This window comes from Rhipicephalus sanguineus, chromosome 5 (genome assembly GCF_013339695.2).
Source record: "Rhipicephalus sanguineus isolate Rsan-2018 chromosome 5, BIME_Rsan_1.4, whole genome shotgun sequence".
Taxonomy (NCBI): domain Eukaryota; kingdom Metazoa; phylum Arthropoda; class Arachnida; order Ixodida; family Ixodidae; genus Rhipicephalus; species Rhipicephalus sanguineus.
In genome coordinates, this window is record NC_051180.1 from 30,938,561 (window position 1) to 30,966,276 (window position 27,716).

The 27,716-nt window shown below is 46.2% G+C and overlaps 1 protein-coding gene across 1 annotated transcript; it reads left to right on the forward strand.

Annotated features, from left to right (window-relative positions):
- Positions 1 to 7,699: 7,699 nt before the first annotated feature.
- On the forward strand, positions 7,700 to 21,918 carry LOC119394598 (knob-associated histidine-rich protein-like). Its single transcript, XM_037661917.2, has 3 exons — positions 7,700 to 7,837; positions 16,716 to 16,838; positions 21,829 to 21,918. The coding sequence occupies exons 1-3, from the start codon at positions 7,700 to 7,702 to the stop codon at positions 21,898 to 21,900; spliced, it is 333 nt and encodes a 110-aa protein (XP_037517845.2). The 3' UTR covers positions 21,901 to 21,918.
- Positions 21,919 to 27,716: the final 5,798 nt, after the last annotated feature.

The window sequence follows — 27,716 nt, forward strand, 5'->3', positions numbered from 1 at the left end:
GAGGAGCAATATTTTTTTTCATGTAGTTCCTCCCTCAGCCCCATTTTCGTATGGGGAAGCTTCAAGAGTACTGGTGCCGTCCACGAGGGAACTCGCACGCTCAGTTGTTAACCCTTTACTGCCGGTTGTCGCGAATTCGCGACATACCGAAAGACGCCGATTAAGTAACACACGAAACGCGTTGATGCCTTCACCGGTGGCTGTCATGTATTTGCGGCGAACGTAGCTTTCAGCACAAGACATCTAGCGCCATCGCATGTAAGGTATTGCACGCTGGAACCCAGTGTTCTGCATCAGTTGCCGGAGAGCGCGAAGCACGTGCAACAGCTATCACTTCTTCGTTGTTTTCTGCCCGAGGGACGTAAGTTCCATGCCCTATAAATTTTTTTCGATGTGCACGCATACAAGAAGTTGCACACGACATGTCACATTGTCTTGAAGTACGTTATTTCCTGCGCGATCCTCGCTTCTGTGGTATGCCGCGAATTCGCGACATCCGGCACTTGGGTCAGTCAGTGATGACTGCCAGTATGACAAGTTCATGATGGACTTTCGCTCATTTTATGGGAAAAAAGGCTTCGCACGCGCTTGCCACCTGAAGATAAAAGCGACGACAGCTGTCTCAATGACAGCGAAGATGATGATGTCGATCCCGATCCTCATGCACAAGCACGAGTTTTCATCGAACAGTGAGGATAAAGGCGAAGATGTGGCAGACCAGCCAAGCTAGTGCCTCTCTAAAACATATAGTGTGGTGGAAAAAAAAAAAGACTGTCAAGCACAGCGGGAAATGCCACACTGGAAAACCGCTCATCCTCAATGTGACACTGTCCGAGCTCCTATTGAATATTTCAAGGAATTTTTTATGACGCCTTCACGGGACACATTGTTCAGCAGAGCAATCTGTTTGCGAGGCAGAAAAATCCGAACAAAGGACTGGCTCTGTCTCGTGGTGAGCTAGATTTATTTCTCGGTGCCGTCACCATCATGTCATTCTGTCGGCTCCCAAGAAGTCGGCTACACTGGGCGGCGGAGACTAGGGCACACACGGTGGCCGACACGACGTCACGTGATTGGTAGGAGGCAATAAAGTCAAACTTGTATTTAACAACACTGACGACGCCAAGTTACGTCGCCCTGAAGAGATCCGCTTCATTGATGCGACGATGGCATACTTGCGTTGCATTTAACATATTGAGCTACTATTGGCTTAAGTGCCGGTTGTCGCGAATTCGCGACATACCTAAAAGTATGCATTAAAGTTGCATTTTGGATAATAAATAGGCTGATTTAAGTTAAGGTTGCTATTTAAAGCTGAAAAATTAAAAACAAATTTTTTTCTTCGGCGCTTTCATAATTCAGGCATTAAAGGGTTAAGTTTGCAAAATTATTGTAGGAGCTGTCTTCGCACAATTCAAATAATTTAAGTCATGTGAGCTAACTTATGTCCGCTTGAAACAGTGTTGTGGAAAGGTAGCCTTTGTAATCTGAAGTTTGCTCACATTGCAAGAATGTATTCATGTCCAGTACACTTGACACCAGTATCCGATTGGCGTGCATTGTGCTAAACATTGGGAGGTAAAAAAATCTGGGAGGGAGCATCACGGGACAATCCTGAAGCCCAGCCAGGAAAAAAGAAACAGGAGCATGCTAGGAATTCTACCAAGAGCACTTAGCATGAGGAGGGAGTGGCGTCGGGGGAGGTTGGCTTGTGGATGCTAGGCGCTCATCAATTTTTTTCTTTTTTTTTTCATGAGCCCATGCAGCATTAAAGAAATTGAAACAGGAGCATGATGGGAATTCTACCACAAGCACGAGGAGGTTTCAGCTTTGGAGGAGGTTTGCTTGTGGACACTAGGCGCGCTCCCTCATAAGTTTCTTTTTTTTTTCCATGGTGCTAAATGCTGTGTGTGACAGTTATCTATACGAAAGTTTTTCTTTTTCTCGGGTCAAAATGAACTGCAGTTGTGCTTTCTAAGACAGCCTTCTGACAGGACCAAAAGAAACATTCTTTCAAGAAAGAAAGAAGAACGTGCATACCCATTAGTGCAACAAATAAATCCCAGTGTCCAGTATACTGCACATGGTTCTCCCGTGAAAACCATTGTGCTTACTGGCTCCTTTATTTCTTTGCTTGCTTTTCAATAGCCTCTGAACTAGAAAATAAAATAAAAAGTTTTGTTCTACCCTACAAAAAACGCGGGGTGGAAAGGAATATACCCAAAGTCCACGGCCTTTGGCTATGTTGAGCCTCGTGAGCTGCATAGTTATCGTGGCTGCCCCATAGGCCACCACGTGTCCACGCACTCGCGAGCACAAGGATGCACACAGGTCCTTGAAAATTGAAAATTGAAAATCTGTTTTCAAGGCCCTTAAAAACCTTGAATTTCGGACCAGTCCTTGAAAGACCTTGAATTTGTTGAATGCTAAATTTGAATTCATATGTATATTTTTATTTCTTAATTTAAAGTCGCGAAAAATGACCTGTGGCGCCTCTGGCAACGAGAACATGAGCGATCCGATGTACCCAGCCATGTGGGCATTGATTGCTGTACGCGGCTGACGATTTTTTTGTTAGTATTGAAATATTGTTCGTTTCTCTATATTAAAAGGTATTACTCCATAAAAAAGTACATATAGGCCTGCGTTAGTAGTATGCATTAAAGTGGCGCTGCCTTCGCGTGACGTAATGATCCCATGCTCGTCAGCGCGTCTTGAGCAACTTTTCAGTGTGCTCATGCAACCGTGCACGCAGTTTCCAGGTCGCTAAGATTTTGGAGCGACATAGTTTTGCTACCTACACTTCGTTTCAGAAATGACGCGCGCTGCTACTCGGCGCGGCCGCACATATGCATAGTGGCGTTTTTGATCACTTGGCTTGGCTCGTGCATCGAGAGAGCAAGGACGCCAGGACAAGCCACCCATGACTGAGGCGCAGGCAACCTGTGATGCATGCACACAGAACACGGTACAAATACAGGGAAGGTGTATAATGCCACATCATCTCATTGTAACAGCTTGTTATTTTCAAAAATAGTTGAAAAGCTCGAAATAAAGGTGGTTAACCATAGTTACAGGAACTCCTGCGAAAGCAGAACGATAGCTTTCACAAATCGCGAGAAGAGATGGCGGCATTGCTATCAATTCTCAGCGTTGCTGGAGGAAAGCTACATCCGTGTTTAGAGCCTTTCAGATAGAAGAATACTGCTTGTAAAATTACTACGTGCTTTTGGGATTAAATACTGCAGCTACATACACTTCGAAGGGTGAGCTTTCTGTTGCGCCATAAAAAATGTCTTGAACCTCCATACAACGAATTCCTTAATACAGTAGAACCCCGCTGATACGTTTTTGAAGGGACCGTAGGAAATAAACGTAAGAGACGGGAAACGTAAGAGCCGAAAAGCAGGAAAAACGGAAAATATTTAGTGGTACAGAATTTTATTTCAATTTTTACGAGCAGAACGAAAATTGGCGCGCTCAGCCGCGATCTAGTCGATGGATAGAAACGCGGAGCTTAGGACGGCCTCATCCACAGAAATGTAATCAACGTATGTGATTTTTTAAACACCAACAGCTGTAGGCATGAAAGAACTAAGCACACGCAATCACGACCGGCGCAGCGAGTCCGACCGCGAACCGCACGCACGACCATGCGAGCTCCAACCAGCGCGAACTCCTCCCGTTCTCCGACAAATAACGATGATGATGAGTCTACGCCAACGCGATAACAGAAGTGAATGCCGATCTCGAAGGCCTTGCTTTCGCAAGCAATGACGTCATACACGCCATGTTTGTGCAATACAAATCTCAAAGGCTATGCTTTTGTCAATTGTAAATGCCAATCTCGAAGGCCTTGCTTTCACGAGCATTTACGTCATAGACGCCATCTTTGCATTTTGAATCTCGAAGGCCATGCTTTTGTTTGCATCAGTTGAAAGATTATGTTGCTTGCGCCTTTCATGCGGCTAATATTACGGTCAAACGAGGCCAAGCTGCGTAAAAATGCACCACGGCCGCTCTCTTTGGTAGTCACTCGGTCGGCTCCGAGCGCACTTCGCGACGTATCATACGGGAACGGTCCGACAGTTACGACGTAACAGCGGGGTTCCCAATACACTGTATCCTATGGGAGCTATGCCGGGACCGGCGGAAAACGACGTAACAGCCGGGAAAACGCAGCAGTGAGGAACGTAACAGCGGGGTTCTACTGTATTACAAAGTTTTTCTATTTCCCACCATTACTCCATAGACATGTCCACTCCAAGCACATGTATTTGCAGCGGGGACACCCTTGATATAACGAATTTTCGCCGTCAACAACCTAAGGATTTTGCCCAGAATTTTGTCATTTTGGCATGAGCAGGAGCCGCATGCATCTTCTGCAGTTGTCCCGCCGATGAGAGTATGAAGCAGTGGCGTCACACATGGTGCACTTGAAGCCCTGGTGACTGCGAGGCAAGAGCGAGCGCTCATTTGTGCGTGTGGGTGGGCACGAGGCGGGCAGGCGATGCCTGCACCCCTCGAGCCGGCTTTCTTGCTACCACGGGTGCGTGCACAAGCGTACCCCCCCCCTCCCTCCCTTCAAACCTCATCCAGCCACTTGCCGGTGCCACCACGCTAACCGCGCTGGCTTTTTACTTAAAAAAAAAAGAAAAATGAAAATCTACTTTTGCGTTGGCAGTGCCACTCCTCGGTTGTTGCAGTATTCTCTGAACTGCACATCGTTAACGTGACACCAGGTGACGCCACTAAAAAAAAATCCTTGCTCTGTGTTGTTACGCTTCAAGTTCGCGCCACATAAGGAGTTCGCTCTTCGTTTTCGACGCCATGCGCGCATGCATGGCTTCACTGCGTGCGCATGGAGCAGCCCCTGATGAGCTTTTGCGATCTTTTGCTAATGCCGATAACTGTGTCGTCACTACCAAGGAAATGTCAGATTAGGCGCTGGTGGAAACTATCCGTGACCATGGTGACGACTGATCTTTGGAGGTCAACTCATCATCATCATCATCATCATCAGCCTGTCTACGCCCACTGCAGGGCAAAGGCCTCTCCCATGTTCCGCCAATCAACCCGGTCCTGTGCTTTCTGTTGCCACGTTATACCTGCAAACTTCTTAATCTCATCTACCCACCTAATTTTCTGTCTTCCCCTCGCGCGTTTGCCCTCTCTTGGAATCCAGTCAGTTACCCTTAATGACCACCGGTTATCCTGCCGACGTGCTACGTGGCCGGCCCATATCCATTTCTTCTTCTTAATTTCAACTATGATATCCTTAACCCCCGTTTGTTCCCTGACCCACTCTGCTCTCTTCCTGTCTCTTCAGGTTACACCTATCATTTTCCTTTCCATCGCTCGCTGCGTCGTCCTCAATTTAAGTTGAACCCTCTTTGTAAGTCTCCAGGTTTCTGCTCCATAGGTAAGTACCGGTAAGATGCAGCTGTTATATACCTTCCTCTTGAGAGATAGTGGTAGACTACCATTCATGATTTGATAATGCTTGCCGAATGAGCCCCATCCCATCCTTATTCTTCTAGTTATTTCACTCTCTTGGTTCGGCTCCGCGGTTACTACCTGTCCTAAGTAGACGTACTCCTTTACAACTTCCAGCGTCTCGCCACCTATCGCGAAGCGCTGTTCTCTGCCAAGATTGTTCCACATTACTTTAGTTTTATGCATATTAATTTTCAGACCTACTCTTCTACTTTCCGTATCCAGTTCAGTAATCATGAGCTGTAATTCGTCTCCCGCGTTACTCATCAATGCAATGTCATCAGCGAAGCGCAGGTTACTGAGATACTCTCCATTAACTCTTATCCCTAATTCTTCCCAATCTAGGGCCCTGAAAACCTCCTGTAAACACGCGGTGAATAGCATTGGAGATATCGTGTCTCCCTGTCGTACGCCCTTCTTTATTGGGATTCTGTCGCTTTCTTTATGAAGGACTATAGTGGCTGTGGATGCGCTGTAGATTTCTTCCATTATGTTTATATAGGCTTCGTCGATGCCCTGATTCCGCAGTGCTTGCATGACTGCTGATGTCTCCACCGAATCAAATGCCTTCTCGTAATCTATGAAGGCTATGTATAGGGGTTGGTTGTATTCCGCGCATTTCTCTATAACCTGATTGATAGTATGAATATGGTCTATTGTTGAGAAGCCTGTACGAAATCCTGCCTGCTCCCTTGGTTGATTAAACTCTAATGTCGTATTAATTCTGTTAGCAATTACTTTTGTGAATAGCTTGTAGACAACGGACAGTAAGCTGATGGGCCTGTAATTTTTCAGGTCCTTGACGTCCCCTTTCTTATGGATCAAGATGATGTTGGCATTCTTCCAAGATTCTGGTATCCTCCCTGTCGAGAGACACTTCGTATACAGGGTGGCCAGTTTCTCTAACATAATCTCTCCACCGTCTTTCAACAGGTCTGATGTTACCTGATCCTCACCAGCGGCTTTGCCTCTTTGCATTCCCTTTAGGGCCTTCTTTACTTCTCCTGTTAATACTGGTGGGATGTCAGATTTCTCTGGGATATTACTGCTTCTTAGGTTATCATCCTGACTGTCTCGGCTGCTGTACAGATCTCTGTAGAACTCTTCCGCTATCTCAACTATTCTATCCATATTGGTTGTGACCTTGCCATCCTTGTCCCTTAACGCATACATCTGATTTTTGCCTATGTACAGTTTTGTCTTCGTAGCTTTGAGGCTTCTTCCGTTCTTTAGAGCATGCTCAATTCTCTCCATATTATACTTTCTTATGTCGGCTACTTTACGCCTATTGATCAACTTCGAAAGCTCCGCCAGCTCTATTTTGTCTGTTGCATTTGAGGCTTTCATAGCTTGACGTTTCTTAATGAGGTTTTTCGTCTCTTGGGATAGCTTACCAGTGTCCTGTCTAACGACTGTACCCCCGACTTCCACTGCACACTCCTTAATGATACTAGTCAGATTATCATTCATTGCGTCAACGCTAAGGTCGGTTTCCTCGGTTAAAGCCGCGTACCTATTCTGAAGTGAAACTCTGAATTCCTGTACTTTCCCTCGCAGAGCTAGTTCATTAATCGGCTTCTTCTTGCGTATCAGTTTCTGCCGTTCCTTCCTCACGTCTAGTTGAATTCTAGATCTTACCATTCTATGGTCACTGCATCGGATCTTGTTAACTACTTCCACATCCTGTATAATGCCCGGGTGGTCGCACATTATGAAGTCTATATCATTTTTAGTTTCGCCATTAGGACTCCTCCACGTCCACTTACGAGTAGTCTGTTTAGGTCAACTCATCACTGACCTTATGCGCTTTGTCTTGCGCTGCACCATAGTTTCGCGAGATCGTGGCCTCCAAGATTGGCTCTGACAATGCACCGTCGCGTTGCCGAAGCCAATCTCAGAGACCACGGCTAGACGATGGCTGAGCAGTGTTGTATTGATGTCCTACGAACGTTCAGTATTGCCATCCCTCACAAACAAGCAATAGAGCAAAATAATGCAGTTTTTTGCCGTTAAATAAATGCTTTGGGTGGGCTCTGCCTTCAATTCCCCTTGTGTTTAATTTGTGCGTTTCTCTTCTGAATTGTCGTGCTGAAACTGGATATGATGATAACCTGTTTGTAACGAACTTTTTCGGGAATTTGTCAATTTCGTTATATCCAGGTTTAACTGTCGTCAAAAGCATTATTAGAGTTGCGGTTCATGTATGCAGATCCACGTTGGAGGGCAGGCTTCTGGTGATGCGGGTCATCGCCAGCACCATAAAAATGTGCAGCACCATCCACATCAACAACCACCAACAGCAGCTGCTAATGCTGGCAGAAAGCAGCAGCACACTGAACAGGTAAGCTAAATATCAGAGCTGTGTATTACATCTTGGGGAGAGATTGCAGGCCTTCAGTGACCACGACAAGCTATTTCTTTCAAACACCCTTGGTGAAGTTCTCCGGGCTTGCAACACCGTGCGCCAGACAACCTCCAGCCGTTACACTCAAACCATTGGATTGATGGAGCGATTTTATCACATGCTCACTCATTTTCATCTGAAGAGGAGCTTTCCTCTCGCAGTATTCTCAGGTGATCATTCACAAAGGTTGCTTCACTTTCGCTAAATTTTGTACGGCTTGGTCACCAAACACCTAGGTGATTGCGCTTCTTGTGCATTGCCAAGCTTGCTACTTTCACGTTGCACTGTTGGTCATGTACTTTAAAGGTTCAATACCATGGCAGACAGAGTCTCACCGAAGTGAAACTATCTGAAAGTGACTTCCCGAGAAGTCACCTTTCATGTCTTATAACTTGTTTGGGATTGAGCAGATTTGAAAACGTCTCAATCATTTCATTAGGAAGTTGCACTAGGCCTCTCACTGGCCCTGTGAATCGCGAATAGTCGTCTTGTTTACATTGAGCCGCTGAGCTTCGGTGGAGTTCCTCAGCTCTTCATTTCTCAAAAGCACATGTCACATAGAATGCATTGTCACGATAACGTCATGAATGAATGGAGTCCAAGTGCGATAGAAATGTAAATGTACCAATTACAAACCATCATAATGCGTACCATCATAATTACGTACCATCATAACAACGGAATTTAGTATATGTTTTAAAATTGTTGACTTTTGCAACTATTCAAACAGTCGAATTCAAGCAACAAAAATCGTAAAAAGTACTAGCCTTACAATTGATACAACATAGTTACATTGTTTCTGTGCGTCTTCACGAAGTAGAAGTTTAAAACGGGGCAGCTTTTGCTCGAGCTTTAGCCACAGTCGTGACGTGGTACGTCATTAACACTTTATCCCACAGCCAATCCAGTTGCGCAAGTAAACATCTTTTTGTGTATATGCAATTAAAATACATACAAAAGTGGGAATAACCGAAAACCTGGAAAATTTAGTTTTATTTCTAGAAGAAAACAAGCGTCCACGTATGTCGACGCTGGGAACACCAGTTACACTAGGTCCATCATCTTTGTTCATCCTACGTGAAAACAATGCTTGCCGACAGCTCTGTTTCAACAGATTAATTATTATCATCATCACTACTTACCATAACCAATGTCTTCCTCATGCAGTTCAACGTATCCACCTTTAATATCATCATCATCATAAACGTTCGTGTGGCCGCTTGATAACAGCTTCGATTTAACACTTTCATCATCGTTTATTACCGTCAGGGTTGCTAATGGTGGCTACTTTTCGCCAAATTGGCGAATTTGAGAGGCCCGTGGCGATCTAAAATTATCAATGGCGACATGGCGAATTTCTGGCGATTTTCGGGTTAGGTCTCCACTGAGTTATGCATCCGCAAGCTCAATGTCTTCCCAACGAATGACCGGCAACATTCTCTGTATTTTCCTTGGTTTTAGACCCACGAGTAGAATGTGCACATTACGCGTCATTCGGCATGTCCGTCCTGTAACTCGTATCTTCTCAATTCATCTACAGAGAAAATAAAACGTTTATTTGGTGTTCTGTGAGAAGATCGGTGAGTGGAATCCTTAGTCCGGGATCCCATCTAGATGCAGGAGGTATTGGAACGTCTCCCAGCGACATTCTAGCAAAATGTAAGTCAGAGGACTGCCTTGCAAACTGCGAGGGGGCAGTGTTTGAGTATAAGTTTATGGCTTTAGGTACTTCAAGCTTCTCTGAAGTTTCGCTTCTGAAGGGGCTAGACGACGGGTTTGTCGCGTGTTCCGACCATTTGTTCCGCCAAAGCTCCAACTGTTCTGAATAGCTTGGCGACTTATTCACTGTTGCAGTACCCCCAATTCAGCTCGTAAAAACTGTTTTGGAATAGCGAAGAGAGGCGGATACGCGGCTATATGTGCAATAAAAAATTATTTATTGAGGCATTTTCCACTGTTCTCGGTGAGTGTGTGCAATGAAAGCAATTGCTATGTAACATTTTACATTGTCTACTTGTTCATTAATAACGCATCGGAATGACGCGTGTAGATATAAGTGACTATAAGAAAGGGTCAGTGGCGTCCGGTATCATATTAGTTCCCACTGAAAAGGTGTAAGACTGGCTAATGATCGGTTCCTGTAAGAATTCTGTCGTGTTACCTTCAATAAACCTTTTAATCCTTTTAATTCATATAAGTGTATACGTAAAGCTGTCTAAAAACAACGGTTTTGGCCGAAGGTTTACCACACTTTTACCTTTGAAACGAGCGGACAGGGATGGAAGGATATCATGAGCGCTTCATTCATTCATCCTTGCGCCACCACGCACATCTTGCGGCTATAGTCGGAGCAGCAGCACCATGCACTCCCATGATGAAGCGGGCGATACGACTGTCATTGAGAAACGAGAGTATAATTTAATAGTTTTGGATGGTACTGTATTCAACGGGGCTATACGTGAGTGGAAATTGTTATTACTAGGTATGCCGCCCACATCTAGAATGGCGACTTTTTTGGCGAAATTTGTAAAAAAATGGCGACTTTTGGCGACTTTTTGCTCGTCGTTTGGCGACATTTACTCGAAAGTCAGTGGCAACCCTGATTACCGTCATCATCAATGCGTTAATCCTCGTGTTCAACGCTTTCATATCACCATCATTATCACCATTCAAGGCCTGTTTGCTTGCCCACAGCTCTGTTTCTACGTGTTCGTCATCATCTTTATCGTCGTTGATTATCATTGTGAACGTGTTTATGGTTACGTCCAAACTGAAGGCTTTCATCATCAGCAGCAGCATTGTTCAAGAGGCCTTTGCTTGTTGATGGCTCTGCTTCAACGCAATAATTATCGGTGCTCTCCGAATCAGAACATTCGCTTCCACTAGTCAGCTAAAAAATTAGGGCATGTATGTCTTCATCACGTAGTCCGCGTCCTGAAAAAAGCCAATAAATTCTAAACATAACTTCCAAAAGACGTATTTAGCTATATTACAGATACATAATGTTTGCTGCAGAGCCGCATGGCAATGAAGCAGATCCTACCATGTGGCGGCAAAAAACTTGAGCTCACTCAGACTCAAACTTACCAGCATATTACTCAGTCGGATTCACTCAGGCTCACGGCTTGACGGGAGCCTGAGTGGGCCTGAATGAGTCCACTCAGGAGTCCTTTGGCATAAAATGAGCTTTTTCGATCATGGTATCAATGCTATTTAACACAAATATCTCATAATCGGTGCTCTACGATACGCCTATTGATCTTGTACCTTATCTTGTACCTTCAAATACTTGTTATCAGTGGTTTCAGTCCAATAGGAACATTTTTATGAAATATGTGACTCACGAGAGATATTTTCATCAAGAAGTTCCCATGAAAAAATTAGCGGGGGAATGTCATGCAACAAGCCGGGGGGGGATCCCTGGGCTTGTTGCGTGCAGCGCGTCATCGCCTACTCGGCTCTCGCTGTCACTGCCTGGTCACTTGCTGGTCGTGCGCATTTGCCATGGGAGCTCCGCTCCAGACCTTGCACAGATGCGGCGAGTAGCTTGTTGGGTTAACGTGATGATGATGAGCTTGCTGCAAGCGACGCACACTGTGCAATGATCTAGTAGTCCTGGCAGTGGGCTGAGGTGCGTTTGTTGGATTCTCACCTAATAAAAGCATGCAGTATGGTTACAACAGCGCTACGCTTTCTGTGTCGTACGCGTGTGTTCAGCGTGATAGAGCCAATGCAGCGAGGTTTCTTGGCACCTGCAGCCTGCGACACTCAACTTGGCAACATTGAGCTGCTTTCGTTTCTACAAAGTGGGTGCACGCTTGAACACTGTCCCGCACAACGAGGCGGCAGCGACTGGCAGCTCAGTGCATTCAGGCTGTCGCCTCTTATGGGGTATTCACACGAGGGAGAAGCGGCGGGGGACACGGGTGGATTGCGGATCACGTGACCACCACGTCGTCACGGATTAGTGAGTGGGCGCGACCCCCCCCCCCCCCCTCGACTCCTCAGAGGAGACAGGGATCTTTTCCCCGACAGGACAAACGATCCCCCGACGATGGGGGATATGGCGGAATTCAGGCTCTTGTTTGGCCACATTGATGCACTTGCTCCTGCATCTTGCAGAGAGCGGCAGTGGGTGTCCAGTAGTGATGCAGAACTATCGATGGTACTATCGATACTATCGATAGCTGAGTCACTATCAAACTATCGATGGTAAAAGATACTATCGATAGCGCTATCGATAGTAAGTACTATCGATAGTTTAAAATCAACAGCGCGAACTCATTGCAGAATAAACTTGGTTCTCCGCGCGCGTGGTACATAGTGGAGCCGGAGGAGCAGGCTCAAGGGCAAGAAAGTTGACATGATTGAGTTCTTCACTGTGTGCTTCGCTGACACATGGTCATAAATTCAAATTATTCAGCTGTAGCGGAAAGGAAGCCGTTACATGCGATGGAACTCCGCGGCTTGAGATTTATATTGCATTTTATGATTTGAAAATTAAAAAAATATCAAGAACTAAGTTTGTTATTCATATGATGTAACTGGTTGCTTTTAAATATTAATTTATTCATGGACATATGCCGCCATTTTCACTGCGCAAATAATTTCTCTTGCCAAACATTTGCTCGTAAATTAAGCGAAGGTGATAGCAGGCTATCGCGAATATTTTGGCAGTTTGGCCAGCCAGCAACATCATCATTATTCGTAACACTATGGATAGTTTGTCAGGTGGTTGTGACGGTGAAGAATGCTGCAGCAAGACGGGGAAATACGAAGCTCTTTATTTGGTCGAACTTGTGCCCAGAAAATCAAAACTCAGAATACAAGCGATACACGCTGGGCACTGATAGCTGCGAGAACAGTCGCCGGCCGTCGCGTAATCTGATGATCGGTGGAACGCTTCGTCTTTTATACATCAGTCATCAAACCTTCCAGCGTTATCGCTGGTGCTCGCGTAGGCTCTCGAATAAACTTGACTACAGTTGAACCCCTTTATAAGAGGCACGCATGGGGGAGAAATTCTTGCCTGTTATATGAGGTGTCTCTTATAAGCAGGGTACTAAGTTATGCATTTTCCTATCAACCCTTACTTTCATGTAGCACACTGGTGTCTCTTATACCCCACGTGTCTCTTATATCAGTGTCTCTTATAAAGGGGTTTAACTGTATTTGCGCCCGACGCTTAATTGTTGCAATGATCTTAAACAATCGCGAAGTCTCTAATATTGCGCCGCGATTTGCGTCAAACGTTGCTGACAGTCTGTGGGTGAAACCCGAATACATCAAAACAAAGCAATAAACACGCGCGGCAGTAATATCGCTAGCAATATTACAGATGGTACTACCGATTCGACTATCGATAGTTTATCGATAGTAGTACTATCGATAGTTTGTTTACACTATCGATAGTTCCAAAGAAACTATCGATACTATCGATAGTCAAATTACCGATAGTTCTGCATCACTAGTGTCCAGTCTGCAGCTGCATGGTCGTCTGCAGCTCGTCAAACGGGTCGTACAAGCCACCAGCGTAGTCTAGTAACACTGGTCTCCCCCTCCCTTTGCCTCGTCCATTTGAGTGGGAAACATTTGTGGAGACTTCTCGCGAGCTGACGTCACTAGGCTCCGCCTTTATCCCCCGAGGATTTGTCCCCCGTCTGAATACCCCTTTAAAAGCATACAGTAGGCTTAGAGTAGCAATATGCCACTCGCGTGCCCGAGCAGAGAGCTGAAGACACTTGTTGTGATAAGGTTGTCGGTGAAAAGTCATACTGGCATGTTCGTCCGTGAACGCCACTTCGCCTTCGTTCTTTCCCGATGTTTACCAGCAAAGGTATTGCCTCAATCGCGCGGAAGTCAAAATCATTGATTGACCGATCTCTGCACATCTCAAAAAGGTGGAAAACCTTTTGCGGAACATTGTGACATCGACAAGTTCACTGGCTCAGTAAGCTGTTGTGGTACAAAAGGTCATTGCGGTACGCACTAACCGGAAGGCATAGGAAGAATCACTACAGCTTAAGCAGTCAGCGAATGCACTTCGCTTTATGAGACTCAGTCGGGGATTCGTCGCAACTTTTAACCATTAGTTAGAGCTGTGCGAATAGCAAAATTTTGGGCGCGAAGCGAATTCGAATAATAAAGATTGAGTGCGAATCGAATCGAATAATTTCGAATAATTTTCGAATACATATTTCTCAAACATTTTTCGAATAATTCGAAGTGAAATTACAGAAAAAGTTGCAGTGCATCCCTAAGTATGTTCTTGTGAGATAGCAACATGAAAGTGTTTCTTTTCGCGAGGTTGATGAAGCGCTGGTGGGGTCATATTTCATAGTTGTCTTTCTTATCAAGAATGAGGCAATGTAGAGGCCGAATTGTATTTATGTACATGATTTGGTGCAACCAAAGTGTTGCCGACAACACTTTACACGTGATAGGCAAAGATGCCATTTCCTCAGCCTCTCCTTCTCTTTCAACTTCTGTGGAAGGCCAACTGATGTGGCAGACAAGGGTGTGCTTCCTTCAAGTCCGGAGTTCCAAATCTGCCTCGTAGATGTCGATATATAAGAACATCTGAAATTTTGGATGCTAAAAAGCTTCGGCGTCCGATTTTTCAGACTTCCTGCCCAAATTTCAGGTCCAAAACAGCATTAATTGAGCCCCCAACTCTGCCACATCTTTCATCTCCATATTGGAACCAGCGTTTTCTTGAGTTAATACATTTGCGACCGTAGCGGAGCTTGAAAGGCAGCTTTGCCGCAATACGGGGGTGTGATGAGGTGAAGCATATTGAAAATATAGGGACCACTTCCAAACGGACGTTGACTCTCTCTTGGCTAAGTTCCAGGGTTGCCAATGGTGGCTACTTTTCGCCAAATTGGCAAATTTGAGAGGCCGTGGCGACCTAAAATTATGAATGGCGACATGGCGAATTTTTGGCGATTTTCGGCTCAGGTCTCCACTGAGTTATGCATCCTAAGCTCAGTCTCGTCCCAGTCAATGACGGGCAACATTCTCTGTACTTCTCTTGGTTTTAAACCCACGAGTAGAATCCTCAATTCATCTAGATGCAGGAGATACTGGAACGACCCCCAGCGACATTCTAGCGAAATGTAAGTCAGCAGACTGCCGGACTAAGGATCCCACTCACCGATCTTCTCAAGAACATGAAATAAACGTTTTATTCTCTCTCTCTTGCAAACCGCGAGGGGCCAGTGTTTGACTATAAGTTTATGGCTTTAGGTGCTTTAAGATTCTCTAAAGTTTCGCTTTTGAAGGGGCTAGACGACGGGTTGGTCGCGTGTTCCGACCAATTGTTCCGCCAAAGCTCCAACTGTTCTGAATAGCTTGGCGACTAATTCACTGTTGCTGTACCCCCAAATTCAGCTCGTAAATACTGCTTTGGAATAACGAAGAGGGGCAGATACGCGGCTATTAGTGCAATAAAAATATTTATTGAGGCATTTTCCACTGTTCTCGGTGAGCGTGTGCAATGAAAATAGTTGCTATATAACATTTTACATTGTCTACCTGATCATTAATAACGCATTGGGTTGACGTGTGTAGACATAGGTGACTATAAGAAAGGGTCGGTGGCGTCCGGTATCATATTTGTTCACAATGAAAAGGTGTAAGACTCACTAATGATCGGTTCCTGTATGAATTCTGTCGTGTTACCTTAAATAAACCTTTTAATCCTTTTAATTCATATAAGGGTACGTAAAGCTGTCTACAAACAACGCTGTCACGGTTTTCGCCCAGAGTTCACCACACTTTTACCTTTGAAACGGGCAGATATGAGCGTTTCATTCGTTCACCCTTGCGCCACCACGCACATCTTGAAGTTAGTTGGAGAAGCAGCACCATGCACTCCCATGGTGAAGCGGGCGATACGACTGGCATTGAGAAATGTCAACATAATTTCAGGGTCTTGGATGATACTGTATTTTACGGGGCAACACGTGAGTGGAAAGTTTTATTACTAGGTATGCCGCACATATCTAGAATGGCGACTTTTTTGGCGTAATTTGTAAAAAAAATGGCGACTTTTGGCGACTTTTTGTTTGTCGTTTGGCGACATTTACGCGAGTGTCAGTGGCAACCCTGCTAAGTTCGACCGTAACGGACTTTGAAAGGCAGCTTTGCCGCAATACGGGGGTGTGATGAGGTGAAGCATATTGAAAATCTAGGGACCACTTCCAAACGGACGTTGACTGTCTCTTGGCTAAGTTCGACCGTAACGGACCTTGAAAGGCAGCTTTGCCGCAATACGGGGGTGTGATGAGGTGAAGCATATTGAAAATCTAGGGACTACTTCCAATCGGACGTTGTCTCTTGCCTAAGTTCGACCGTAACGGAACTTGAAAGGCAGCTTTGCCGCAATACGGAGGTGTGATGAGGTGAAGCATATTGAAAATCTAGGGACCACTTCCAATCGGACTTTGTCTCTTGGCTAAGTTCGACCGTAACAGAGCTTGAAAGGCAGCTTTGCCGCAATACGACAGTGTAATGAGGTGAAGCATATTATTGAAAATCCGAAGGGGTAACTTTCAACCGGACGTTGACTGCATTTGTCTTTGGGAAGTTCGAATAGTAAAATTTCAGTGCGAATCGAATCGAATAGCAAACACTATTCGAAAAATATTCGAAATTTCGAATATTCGCACACCCCTACCATTAGTATGTTTAAGACTGATATGTATTAAGGAGGTTGGACTGTATCTTAGGCTCAGCAGTAAGAAGCTGTAGTCACTAAGACAAAGCACTTAGTTCCAAACCTTCTTCTAATGTCTCCAACATTTGTGCACAGGTGCAGGGTAATGGGCAAGGTTCTGACGATGCTGGACATCGCCAGCATCAGATACCTGTGCAGCAACAGCCCCAGCAGCCCCCGGCCACCAACATGATCAATAAGCCGCACACGTCCGAACAAGTAAGCAAGAATTGTTGTGACAGCTTTTATGTTTCATGATACCTTCATAAACCTTCCCACATGGGACTCTTGCTAGTGTGTTCAGTCATTTGTTCAAAAGTACCAGCAGGAGTACAGGACCTTTCTTTTGTGCCTGCTTTAAACAAATGCCCACAGAACTAATGCACTGACCTAGGCGAGCTGGTATAATTTTGTATTACAATATGGTGCAAAGGTAAGTGCACTCAGAAAAAAGGCACAGTACACTCACTCAGCACACACAGTTTTACTATGAGTCCACAGAACACATGTTCAGAGTTTAAAAGCTCTATTGGAATCCTCTTTTATTTTCCACTGCTCAGAAATCGTTAAGCTGTTGTGGAAAAAAAGGCAGAAAGAGCGATATTCTCAGGTGATCACCATTCGGTGTACCGTCAATTTCACAGGATTTGGCATGACTAAGCACTGTACTTGTCAGAGTATACGACTGACAGTGTTTTGAGCTCATTTTCTTCAAACAGTGCCAGGAACACTGTCGGCTGTCTATTTCAATGCGTGCAGTGGCAAATCACGTACATGTTCTGTTTTTGTGTATAAAAATATCAATGGGTTTTTGTATACGGAAAACTGCGAGAAATAATTGTCATGGAGTCATGGTGTCTATTGGAGCTGCATTCTTTTCATCCGTGCTCAGCTGATCACGCTCATTGTTGCAGAGTTCACCAAGATGTTGAGCATTTCTTATATAGAACACTGGAGCACTAGCCTTGGCCTAGTAAAAAGGCTACACTACGTCCCAAAAGGAATTGACGACTCAACTTTGTATCAATTTCTAGACCATTTTCGAGTCTGTACCAGCCAAAACAGAAAATAAAATATACTTCAAGATTCGGTGACATCACACTGGTAGTTAAGCGTGAAAATTTACGCATGACATTCGTGAAAGTCCATTATAGATTTCATTGTCTCCAGCACTGACCAACATACTTCCACCATATTAATAATGTTCTTAAAATATAATCTGCTAGTCTCAACTGCTTTACAGTTGCTCTTTAGTTCTTCTTCAGGAAAGGGCAAGGTGCGGTTATGTGCTGTATTTTTGTGCTGATGCTGAGCACATTGTTGAGGGTTGGAAAACGATGCAGTCAACAGAAGGATATGAAAACAGAAGCCATGAACTCGAATGCATTGTTTTCCCTGTACAGTGGAACTTCGATTATACGACTTTCAGGGGACCGCGCAAAATCGTCGTATAATCCGGGCGTCGTATAATCGAAAAACCGAGAATATAGGCAGTGACGGTCATTTTTGCCCCACAACAGCGGGCACATAATGCCTAAGAAAGTCCGCGGCACAAACGTACGCTGCTCCGAGGAACGTAGATTAAATTAATTGAAAAAATGACAACCACGCATTTTATCGGAGGTGTGAACGAACCTTTATTTCTCACCTTTTAAAAAAATCTGTGATTTTCTTCTGAGAGTTTGCCCAGCCACGACGCATCAGCTTTCTTTCGATAGCTGCAACATCTGGCAGCAAGACGCCGATCTCATCGCGTGCGCAAGCAAACCGCCGAATGTGGTCGACGTAGCACAACACGTCCGCGTAAGTCGGAACGGACACGCTAGCCTCTGCAGCGTCGTCCATCTCTTCCTCGTCGGAAGTTCCCGCAGTGTCGGGACGCACAGTTTCGATAATGTCATCCAGCGACACTTCACTGCACACTGCAACGTCGTCGTCGGCACCAACATAGTCCGCGAAAGATCCAGGCAGCTCCAGGCTGCCGAACTCTGGTTCATCGTCAACAGGCAGTGCAGCTTCACTGGTAGAACAAGCACCACTTCTATTAAAGCCGCAGTGCCTGAAGGAGTTGGCGATAGTTTCTGGCGTGACTGCGTCCCATGCACTAGCAATGTAGTGCATTGCGTCAAGCACAGAAAGCTTCTTATCCAACTGCTTGCGTTCCATGCCCGCCAGCCGACGCTGCACCAGAAACTTCCGATATTTCTGTTTCATGCACTTGATGACGCCAGCGTCAAGTGGCTGCAGCTGGCTAGTGCAATTGGGGGGCAGAAATACAACTTTCACATTTCTCAAATGCGACATATCTGATGGATGGCATGGCGCATTGTCAAGCAGAAGAAGAATCTTTCTGTTCTTAGCCCCCATTTTGAAGTCCAGCTGCTGCAGATATGTAGAAAACATAGCAGCCGTCATCCAGGCTTTCCGGTTGAACGTGTACTGGCACGGCAGCCTTTTCAAATTCTTGAAGTATCGCGGCTTCTCAAACTTGCCGATCACGAGGGCAGGAAGCTTTTCAGAGCCGTCTTCATTAGCGCAAAGCAATACGGTAAGACGCTCTTTGCTTCGCTTACCCCCGTGACAGCTCTCTCCTTTGAATGCCAATGTCTGTTCTGGCTGCATATTATAAAATAATCCAGTTTCGTCTGCATTGAACACGTCGGACGGTTTGTATTCCCGTATCAATTCCGGCAGCAATGCAGTCCACTTTTCTACAGTGTCGGAGCTGACTGACGCGCTCTCTCCACAGCAGCGGCTGTACACAACTCCACTGCGTTTTTTAAAGCGATCCAACCAGCCATTGGAGGCTTTAAAGTCGTCAATGCCGCAGCGCAATGCAACTGTCTCAGCCTTCTCCTTCAAAATTGCGCCATCCACGGCGATTCCTGAACTGCGGGCCTGACGCAACCACTCAACGAGGGCCTTCTCCATGGCAGCATATTTGCCATCTTTCGCGGCCTTCCTGTTCAGGCCGAACTTTGCCGCATTTAGTAGGATGCTGTCCTTCTTCGCGAGGATCGTTTTCAGCGACGACTCGGGAATGTTCAGGTCGCGGGCAATGCTGGCCTTTGTTGCTCCGTTCCGCTTCTCTGCCTCCTCGATTATGCGAAGCTTTTCTCCGAGCGTCAGCGGTTTTCGGTTCCGCGACATTGCGAGACGCAGCACTCGCAACCAAAAGTTCGAAAGCTTCCTCGCACACCAATGACCGAACACAGAAAATTTTGCACGTGGACACAGCAGCTGCGGCGCAGCACAACCAACCGATGAGGCAAACACGTGAAGGAATGGCTGAATGGCAGCACGGCAGTAGGCCTATTCGATTTGCAAGCTTCGACCAATCGCGAGCGGCTAAAACGCCCCAGCCCTCTGGTAGCTAGACAGCGGCGAGTTCCGGTTCCCGCGGCTGTCGCAAACATTGGCTCAACAATCGCCGTTCAACACGTCCGGTATAACGACACGAAATGTAGTGAAAGTTATCGTATACTAGAAAGCGAGCTCGAGATTATCTGCCATGTTATCTGCTCACAACGGTCACGGTCACTACAAAACCACCCAAAAGAAGAGAGAGAGAAAAAAAAAAAAAGGCGACAACGGAAGTGCGCAGTGCAATGCGACAAAACGAATGCGCTCCGGCTGGCTCCGGCCAACGTTGGCTCTGGCTAGCTATGGCCGACCGCGTGTCGAAAAATTGAAGAGGCCCTGTGGTGGCAGCGCGGATACGAACTCGGTTCCTCGGTTTCCCGACTTTTTTCGCCCGGCCGCAGTGTTTGCGTGCCAGCCCGCGTCATCGTAGGTCTTTTTTTTTCTCGGACAGTCCAGCAAAGCGTCGTACGAGGCGGGGCCGGCGTAAAATTGCGTCGTACAATTGAGGTTTTTAATACATTATTTCTATGGGGGTTTTGCCGGGACCAAGCCAATTCGTCGTAAAACGCGGGTCGTCGCAGGACCGGGGGACGTATAATCGAAGTTCCACTGTATGTTTATGTTCTCTGCACTGTTTTCTTACCCAACAATCTATGGTGGCTGTATTTGACACTTTGGTATGTTGGTGTAGTTTTCTTGTTTTCAGCAATGTTTTTTTTTGTGCCATAAAGCAGGGCTATACTTGCTCCAAAGGCATTGAAATATTGTCGCTGCCGATACTGTTAATTGCTGTTCCTATAATTATGAAATGCTTTGCATGTGGCGGTGAATCGCACGTGGTCTCTGCCCATCATGATGCTAGCTGGTATGTTTTTGGATGTGAAAATTGCATGTCTCGGCAGATGAACGCAAGGCAACAGCCTTTTGCTGTCCTTCTCTCCTCAAGAAAAGGAACTACTTTGCATGTTGTGTTTTTACTACGAGACACGGTGCTTCTCTAATTCGGTTTCACCTGGCCTATATCATATGGTCACTTTTGCTGGGTCACTGTTGCGAGCACTGTAGCGCTGCAGGTATCTTTTTTACTTATTACTCATTACAGAGCATGTGGGAGCATTCAGGCTTGTGCCAGCAACTCACTAAATGTCGTAATCTGCACTGTTATCCTGCAAACTTCACTGTTTAATTGCTCGCACCAGTTGACCACGTGGCGGCCTCATACTCTGGCTGTGTGTTGCACTCGGCTTGCGCTTGTGATATGAAAGGCTGGGCATGTTGAGCATGGTATGCCTGGTGTTTGAGTAATTTTGCCACGCAGCAAAACGTTACACAGAGAATTGCTGCTGAAATTCATTATTGACACTGCCTTAGTGAGAAGGTTGTGTGAACGCAGGTTTTCGCTTGCATGTATAGTTGAATAATTGTGACACCGGTCATCACCTCCACATATACTGATTGCCTTTGTACTTCATGTCATTCAGTGGGAACTCTTAGCACACTCGCCCTTCAGACACATACTGCTATGAATGTTGTTGTATCCAGTTTCGCTTGTAGCTTGTTTCGCTTTGCTCAAATATCTGCATCAAGCATTTTGCAGTATCTGTGCATCTTAGCGAATGGTATTGTCATCGAGAATTTGTGTAATTACAATCATACATGATAGCACTTCATGGTGCCCCCATGTTCATAATGTAATGACGCCACTGTTGTTCCGGCACCCATTGTTACGCAAGCTCGTCTTTGGCTTTTGAAGTTGGCTGCTTTGATTGAGCTGCTTGCAAGCGCTGTAGTGGCAGCCATCGCCAACTGCAGTCTAGTTGTGAAGACTCGCCCAAAACATTTTCAGCCACATGCCCCATGCCGAGGCGGGGCTCGTGCGAAGAAGAAGAGGAAAGGAGGCAAGCCGACTTGCTCTTAACTTCCGTATTGTGATCTGGTGAGTTGTCCAGCTCGCTACGAATGTTATCCCGTCTGTTTCATTGCCCTTCCTCCCACATGTTCTGCACACCCTCTCTTTGGTTTTTCCGGTATGCGCATAACAAAAGCATAGACTAATCTTCACAGAATTACTGCACGTGTTGTGCGAGTACTTATTATATTTTCTCGTATATAACCTGCACCAAAAGACTGAAAAAGTGTGCTTAAAAAGTGGGGGTTTGGGTTATATAGGGGTTACATGAATTTTTTTTTTTGTAGAGTTATAGTTTGGGGTGCAGGTTATATGTAGGGGCAGGTTATGTGCAAGAAAATACAGTACCTAGCACTTTCGTGACTGCGAAAAAATCGGTTGTTTTTGGGTAGTTCAGGAAATATTCTTTTTCCTGCCACAGAAATTGATTGATGCTAAAGTGTAGGGTATCAAATGATAGAGGAAGAATTGGCCTTTCTGACAGTATTAATTTCAAACAGATTTATTTCGAATATTATAAAAAAATTATCAAAGAAAAGCGCATCAGAAACAAAAAAGTTCATAAAAACATCAGTGCTACTCTACACATAGTAAACATAAAAAGGAATCGAAATACAGTCAAACCTCGTTAATACGTACCCGCTTTAAGCGTACTAAGGGTTAAAACGTAGTTGCGACGAATCCCCGACCGAGTCTCATAGAGCCCAATGCATTCGCTGACCGCTTAAGCTGTAGTACTTCGCCCTACGCTTACCGGTTAGTGCGTACCCTGCGTACCGCGATAACGTTTTGTGCCGTAAAATTTTACTGCGCTGCTGAACTTCCCGACGCCACAATGTGCCGCCAAAGGTTTTCCGTCTTTTCGAGAAGTGCGTAGATCGGTCGATCACTGATTCCGACTTCCGCGCGATTGCGGCGATGCCTTTGCCGGTAAGCGGGAAAGAACGAAGGTGAGGCGGCGGCCACCGACAAACGCGCCAGCATGACTTATCGCCGACAACCTTATCACAATAAGTATCTTCAGATATCTGCTCGGGCACGCGTGCGGCGCAGCACCACTTTAAGCCTACTGCACGCTTTTAATAGGCGACAACCTGAACGCGCTGGGCCGCCGATCGCTGCCGCCTCGTTGTGCGGGGCCGTGTTCAAGCGCGCGCCGCTTTGTAGAAAAGAAAGCAGCTCGCTGTTGCGGAGTTGAGCGTTGCTGGTCGCGGGCGACGAGAAACCTCTTTGCATTGACGCTATCACGTTAAACGCACACGTACGGTACAGCAAGCGTAGCGCTGTTGTAACCATACTGCACGCTTTTATTGGCCGACCACCCAAACGCGCTGCCGTTCGCTGCCAGGACCGCTACAGCGTCGCGGAGTGCGCATCGCTTGCAGGAAGTTCGTCATCGCCGCGTTAACCGAACAAGCTACTCGCCGCATCTGTGCACGGTCTGGAGCGAAGTGGGTACGAAGAACACTCCCACGGACAAATGCGCGCTTGCGATACAGCAAGCGGCCCGGCAGTGACGGCGTGAGCCGAGAAGGCGACGCGCTGCACGTAACTAGCCAGGAGACGATCGGCTCCACGCAGCCGTACTGCGTTTCACTGGAACTGCGTCAGTTTTCGTTTATGAGCAGATCGCGGTACAGATGCACGCACATCTATCGCGGAAAGCCGACACTGTCCGTTCTGTCGCTATGTTGGTCACTGTGTATACCGGACCCTGTAATAGTTCCGAAATGCTGCTTGGCGTCGCCACTGCGCGCTATCGGCACTATCGGACGGTCGTGCGAGAGTACCAGAATCTTTTCTCCACTTTGGCAAAAAGAAAGAAAAGGCTTTGCAATGGGTACTTTAGCCAATATTTGCTGTGGCACTGTATTTATTTCTTTGCTGGCGGCGATGGCGTACGCGAGGAGATGCAAATCTTTACTTGGTGGTTAATGCGTACTACCGTTTAGTGCGTAGTTACGCGGCGTTCCCGCCAGGTACGCATTAACGAGGTTCCACTGTATACGTTTTGAACGCAAAGCCCTTATAGAATAATATTGTGTGAATATAAGCTCTGTAAGCACAAAGGTTATTTACATACAGCCAAAAGTATAAGCACTAAGGCCTATCGTGCCATCGCGCAAAGCAGTTTCTCTACGTGGTGACACAAAAGTTGGCTCACTGTGTATTGGCTTTTCAAAAATGTGCATCCATGCACATCATTTATAGATACTTTTTCAGTTCCGGTGCTGCAACTTCCCAGGCGGGCGTGATTTATTCCTAGGCGCTGAGAGGGTACTGCGGCCACCGGTTGCGCCAGGTTAGTGGTGTCAGTGGCAGCGTTGACAGCGTGCGCCAGTCGGCTGAGCTCAAAGTTGCAGCGCAGTGCGTGTTCCCTCTACACGATTCTTCTTTTCGCTTGCGTTTGTCTTCACCCATGTGCGAGAACCTTGCCCTTTCGGTGCGTTCCGTTTGTGGTGCTATTGAATAGTGCGGCTGCCGGCCGCAGTTGGCAGCATTTCGTACTCCATCAACATGCTGTGTATTCTTCGATGTTCTGGGCTTAGCGCAATGCCATCCTGCTGTGCACCTGGCTGCTCTAGCGAATACAGAACCACCACCCAGAATCATCACTTTTTTGCGCCACCATTGGATCCAGAACTTCTCAGCAAACGGAAAAGAGTTATTCCCCGCGCAGACAAAGAACTGAGCAAAACGTGCACGGTTTGTGACCTTCAATTTCTCGAAGCGGACATTTCGAAGACGTTTAAAGGGGTCCTGCAACACTTTTCCAAGTAGCCATGGAATGGCTTCATTAAAGAAGCTTATTTCCTCACGAATCGACCACCGCAAAAATTGTTAGAATCCGTCCAGTACAAGCGAGTTACAAAAATTTGTCGCACGCTGTAATTGCTTTTTCTTCTCTCGTCCGGGCGTAAGTGCTGGAAGCTAAACAGGGAGGAGTGGCATGGAGGAAGAAGGTACGTCAGCACGCCTCACGACCTTGAGCACTTTTTATTTATTTTTTTTCTTCGAACGCGCAGCATACTTTCAGTGTGATCGCATGCACGGGTGGGCAAGTGACTGCCTTCTGCGGCGGCCGCAGTAACTACTGAGCGCGCCGTGTTCATATCAGCCAATGGCGTTGACCTTGTGTCAGTGACGCCGTAAGCATCATTTGTCAAGAGAAGAGGAAGCGATTTTTAGCTGACTTTGAGCATTCATCATCAATCCCCAGGCAGCGTGCTGCGCTATAATGTTTGGCTCGCGTGTTCTCGGGAGCCTCGACTACTGATCGGCAGCGTTTTCTGACCGTGCTGAAAAAGTGTTGCAGGGCCCCTTTAAGCATATTACAACGGTGAAGTCGTCGAGGTCGTTCGCGTGGACTGGGCTTTGAAGGGACGTGCAGTCCTCATTAACTTCAACAGGGCTTGTTGCTGAGCTGGTTGGTTCATTACTCGAGGAAAAACTGTCATGACGGAAAGAGGTGCCTGTGTCTGTCTTTTCGTGTCTTCGCTTTGTCCCCGTCTTCTTTACGTCATTACCGTTTTTCCTCAACTCGTTAACTTTCCCAGCCTTCCCAGTTACTTTTCGAGAAAGCAGACTATGCAGCGAAAATAAGAAAAACCACTCTTTCTTAAAACTGTACGAAAGAAGCCCTGGGGTCGCAGGATTCCCTTCCTCCTGAAGCTCTGCTTGTAATTCATAGGAAGCCTTGTATTCCCCTCAAAAAATCTGTTCAGTATAAGTCCCGTGGAGCACACAATCAGGCAAGTGTGCAAGGAGGAAACATTTGGGGACCTTTTCTGGGATTTTATGGATGCCCCTATAGGAAGAAAGGCACAAATATTGCTGGCTGCCCAGAGCATGCTGAGAAGTTGACAGCTGAGCTGGTACATTTTTATTTGATGACCCACAGTTCGAGCACAAAGAGAACAAAAGAAAGCGAAACTTGTCTAGGCAGAATTGTCACCACAAAAGTTTCACCAAGGCAATGTAGTTTGTGAACACTATTGTTAATAAAGTTCTTTTTTTTTTCCCCATTTTGAAAACACTAACTGCATGGATCTAAGGTAAGGTTTGACCTTGGGCTGGTTGGTTCTTTTGTTTGTCCTTGTGTGAACACACGGATCATGCTTATACAATCGCTGTTTACATCGTGTGCATCGCCATACAAATGTGTTGGGCAAGCCCATGTCAAATATTTCTCCAAAATAGAATGAGCGCGGAGAATTTCGGGTGGAAGAATACAAGTTAGCACTCGATGGTTCCGGGTTGCGCAGTAGCTGAAATTGAAGCGGGAAGCCAGCTCCTGAGGCTAAGAAACTAAGCTATGCGGTTTGCCTATCATAAAAGAAAGCAGCTGTTCCACACGGCTGTGAGGAAATATCATTCGTGCTGCAATAGATTCACGCAATTGGCACGGTAAGCAAATGCAAGTGCACACTTGAGAGCCACTGTTACGCGAACGTTCATTTAAAGCTCTGTCATTCTTGATATTTGAGCCATCGTTCGAAATCCCTGGGCGTACACATTACTCCTTGCAGAATACGGCCCGTCGCAAATAAATCGTGAACTAGAATCACCACAACAAAATGCCAAACAACTTCTAAGAACAGTTATTTCTCTTGCAGTACGCAGCCAGAATTGGGGATAACCTGAGATGCTGCGGTGCAACGCTTCCCGCTAGTAGACGATGCTCGCTATCCTAGCGCTACCCCGTAACCGCAGCGCCGTGGTGGCGAGAATCACAACAGGCCGTCTTCTCTCGACGGGAGCGGAGGGGAGATACGGAACTTAAAAAGTATCTGTAAACGATGTCGATGCATACTCATTTGTGTGGTTGCATATCTCTCTGACGACTTCTGTGGTGAAAAACAACACGAAGAAGCCACCGCGCGGCACTCCGGAGCGCTAGGTCAAGGTCCTCTTCGTGCCGTCTTCGCAGAGAGAACTCCGCTCTTTCTGCAGCCGGGGCCAAATGCTCCCGCCCAAACGAAGTTGACATCTTTCAGATAAGAGCTGCGACCTCTAGTACACACCAGATACGTTAGAGGAGTACTGACACAAATGTGAAAAATTTTCGGATTGTTGCTCTAAATAAATATACTGGTGTCGAGAAACCTAAAACAAGTATTGTGGTGCCTGGGAATGCATCAAATATATTTTAATTATCGCTACCTTAAAAAGACACTTTCGGTTTTGATATCGAGGGGGTGGCTTCTCAGTGACGTTTCATAGCAATGTGATGTCACGGGGATACAGAAATTCACAATCCACTAGCGGCAAATCTGTCATCTGCTCGTGGTGCACAATAAACAACGATGAGTGAATTGTCGTCCAGTGACCCGACAGTTATTTCTGCGATTTAGGCTGCATACAGGACCGCAGAGCTTGCACACTCGGGGGAACTTGTGTTGACTCGTGAGATAATGATATTGCAGTGGGGCTGGCTTGCAGATTCTCAGCGACGAAAACTTCAAAGGTCAAATTAAAATATTTTAACGTGTCCTCCAACTCCGGTGTGTGGAGAGCATTGACACCGCATACCAAGGAACGAAAAATGTCCCTTTTGCGATGCCTCGAAATCGTGTCAGTACTTCTTTAAATCGACACGCGGCAGTGAGTAAAACGGTCCAGGAGAAGACGAAAGTTACCGGTGGATAGCTGCTGAGGTTCTGGGTTGGTGGACGCACTCGTTCCGTCCGTACTGAAGACCTGACAAATGCAAAGTCGTCTTCCGTGTCTGTGCTGCTACCATCATCCAGAGATTCCCACTCAGATTCATCGGAATCGGTCGAAATTCTCCATTTCCGTGGAGCATTCGTGAGCAATCACAACAC

Coding starts and splice junctions, on each gene's coding strand:
- LOC119394598 (XM_037661917.2), top strand. CDS start 7,700: ATGCAGATCCACGTTGGAGGGCAGGCTTCTGGTGATGCGGGTCATCGC. Junction 7,838..16,715: donor AGCAGCAGCACACTGAACAG/GTAAGCTAAATA, acceptor ATTTGTGCACAG/GTGCAGGGTAATGGGCAAGG. Junction 16,839..21,828: donor AGCCGCACACGTCCGAACAA/GTAAGCAAGAAT, acceptor AAACATTTTCAG/CCACATGCCCCATGCCGAGG.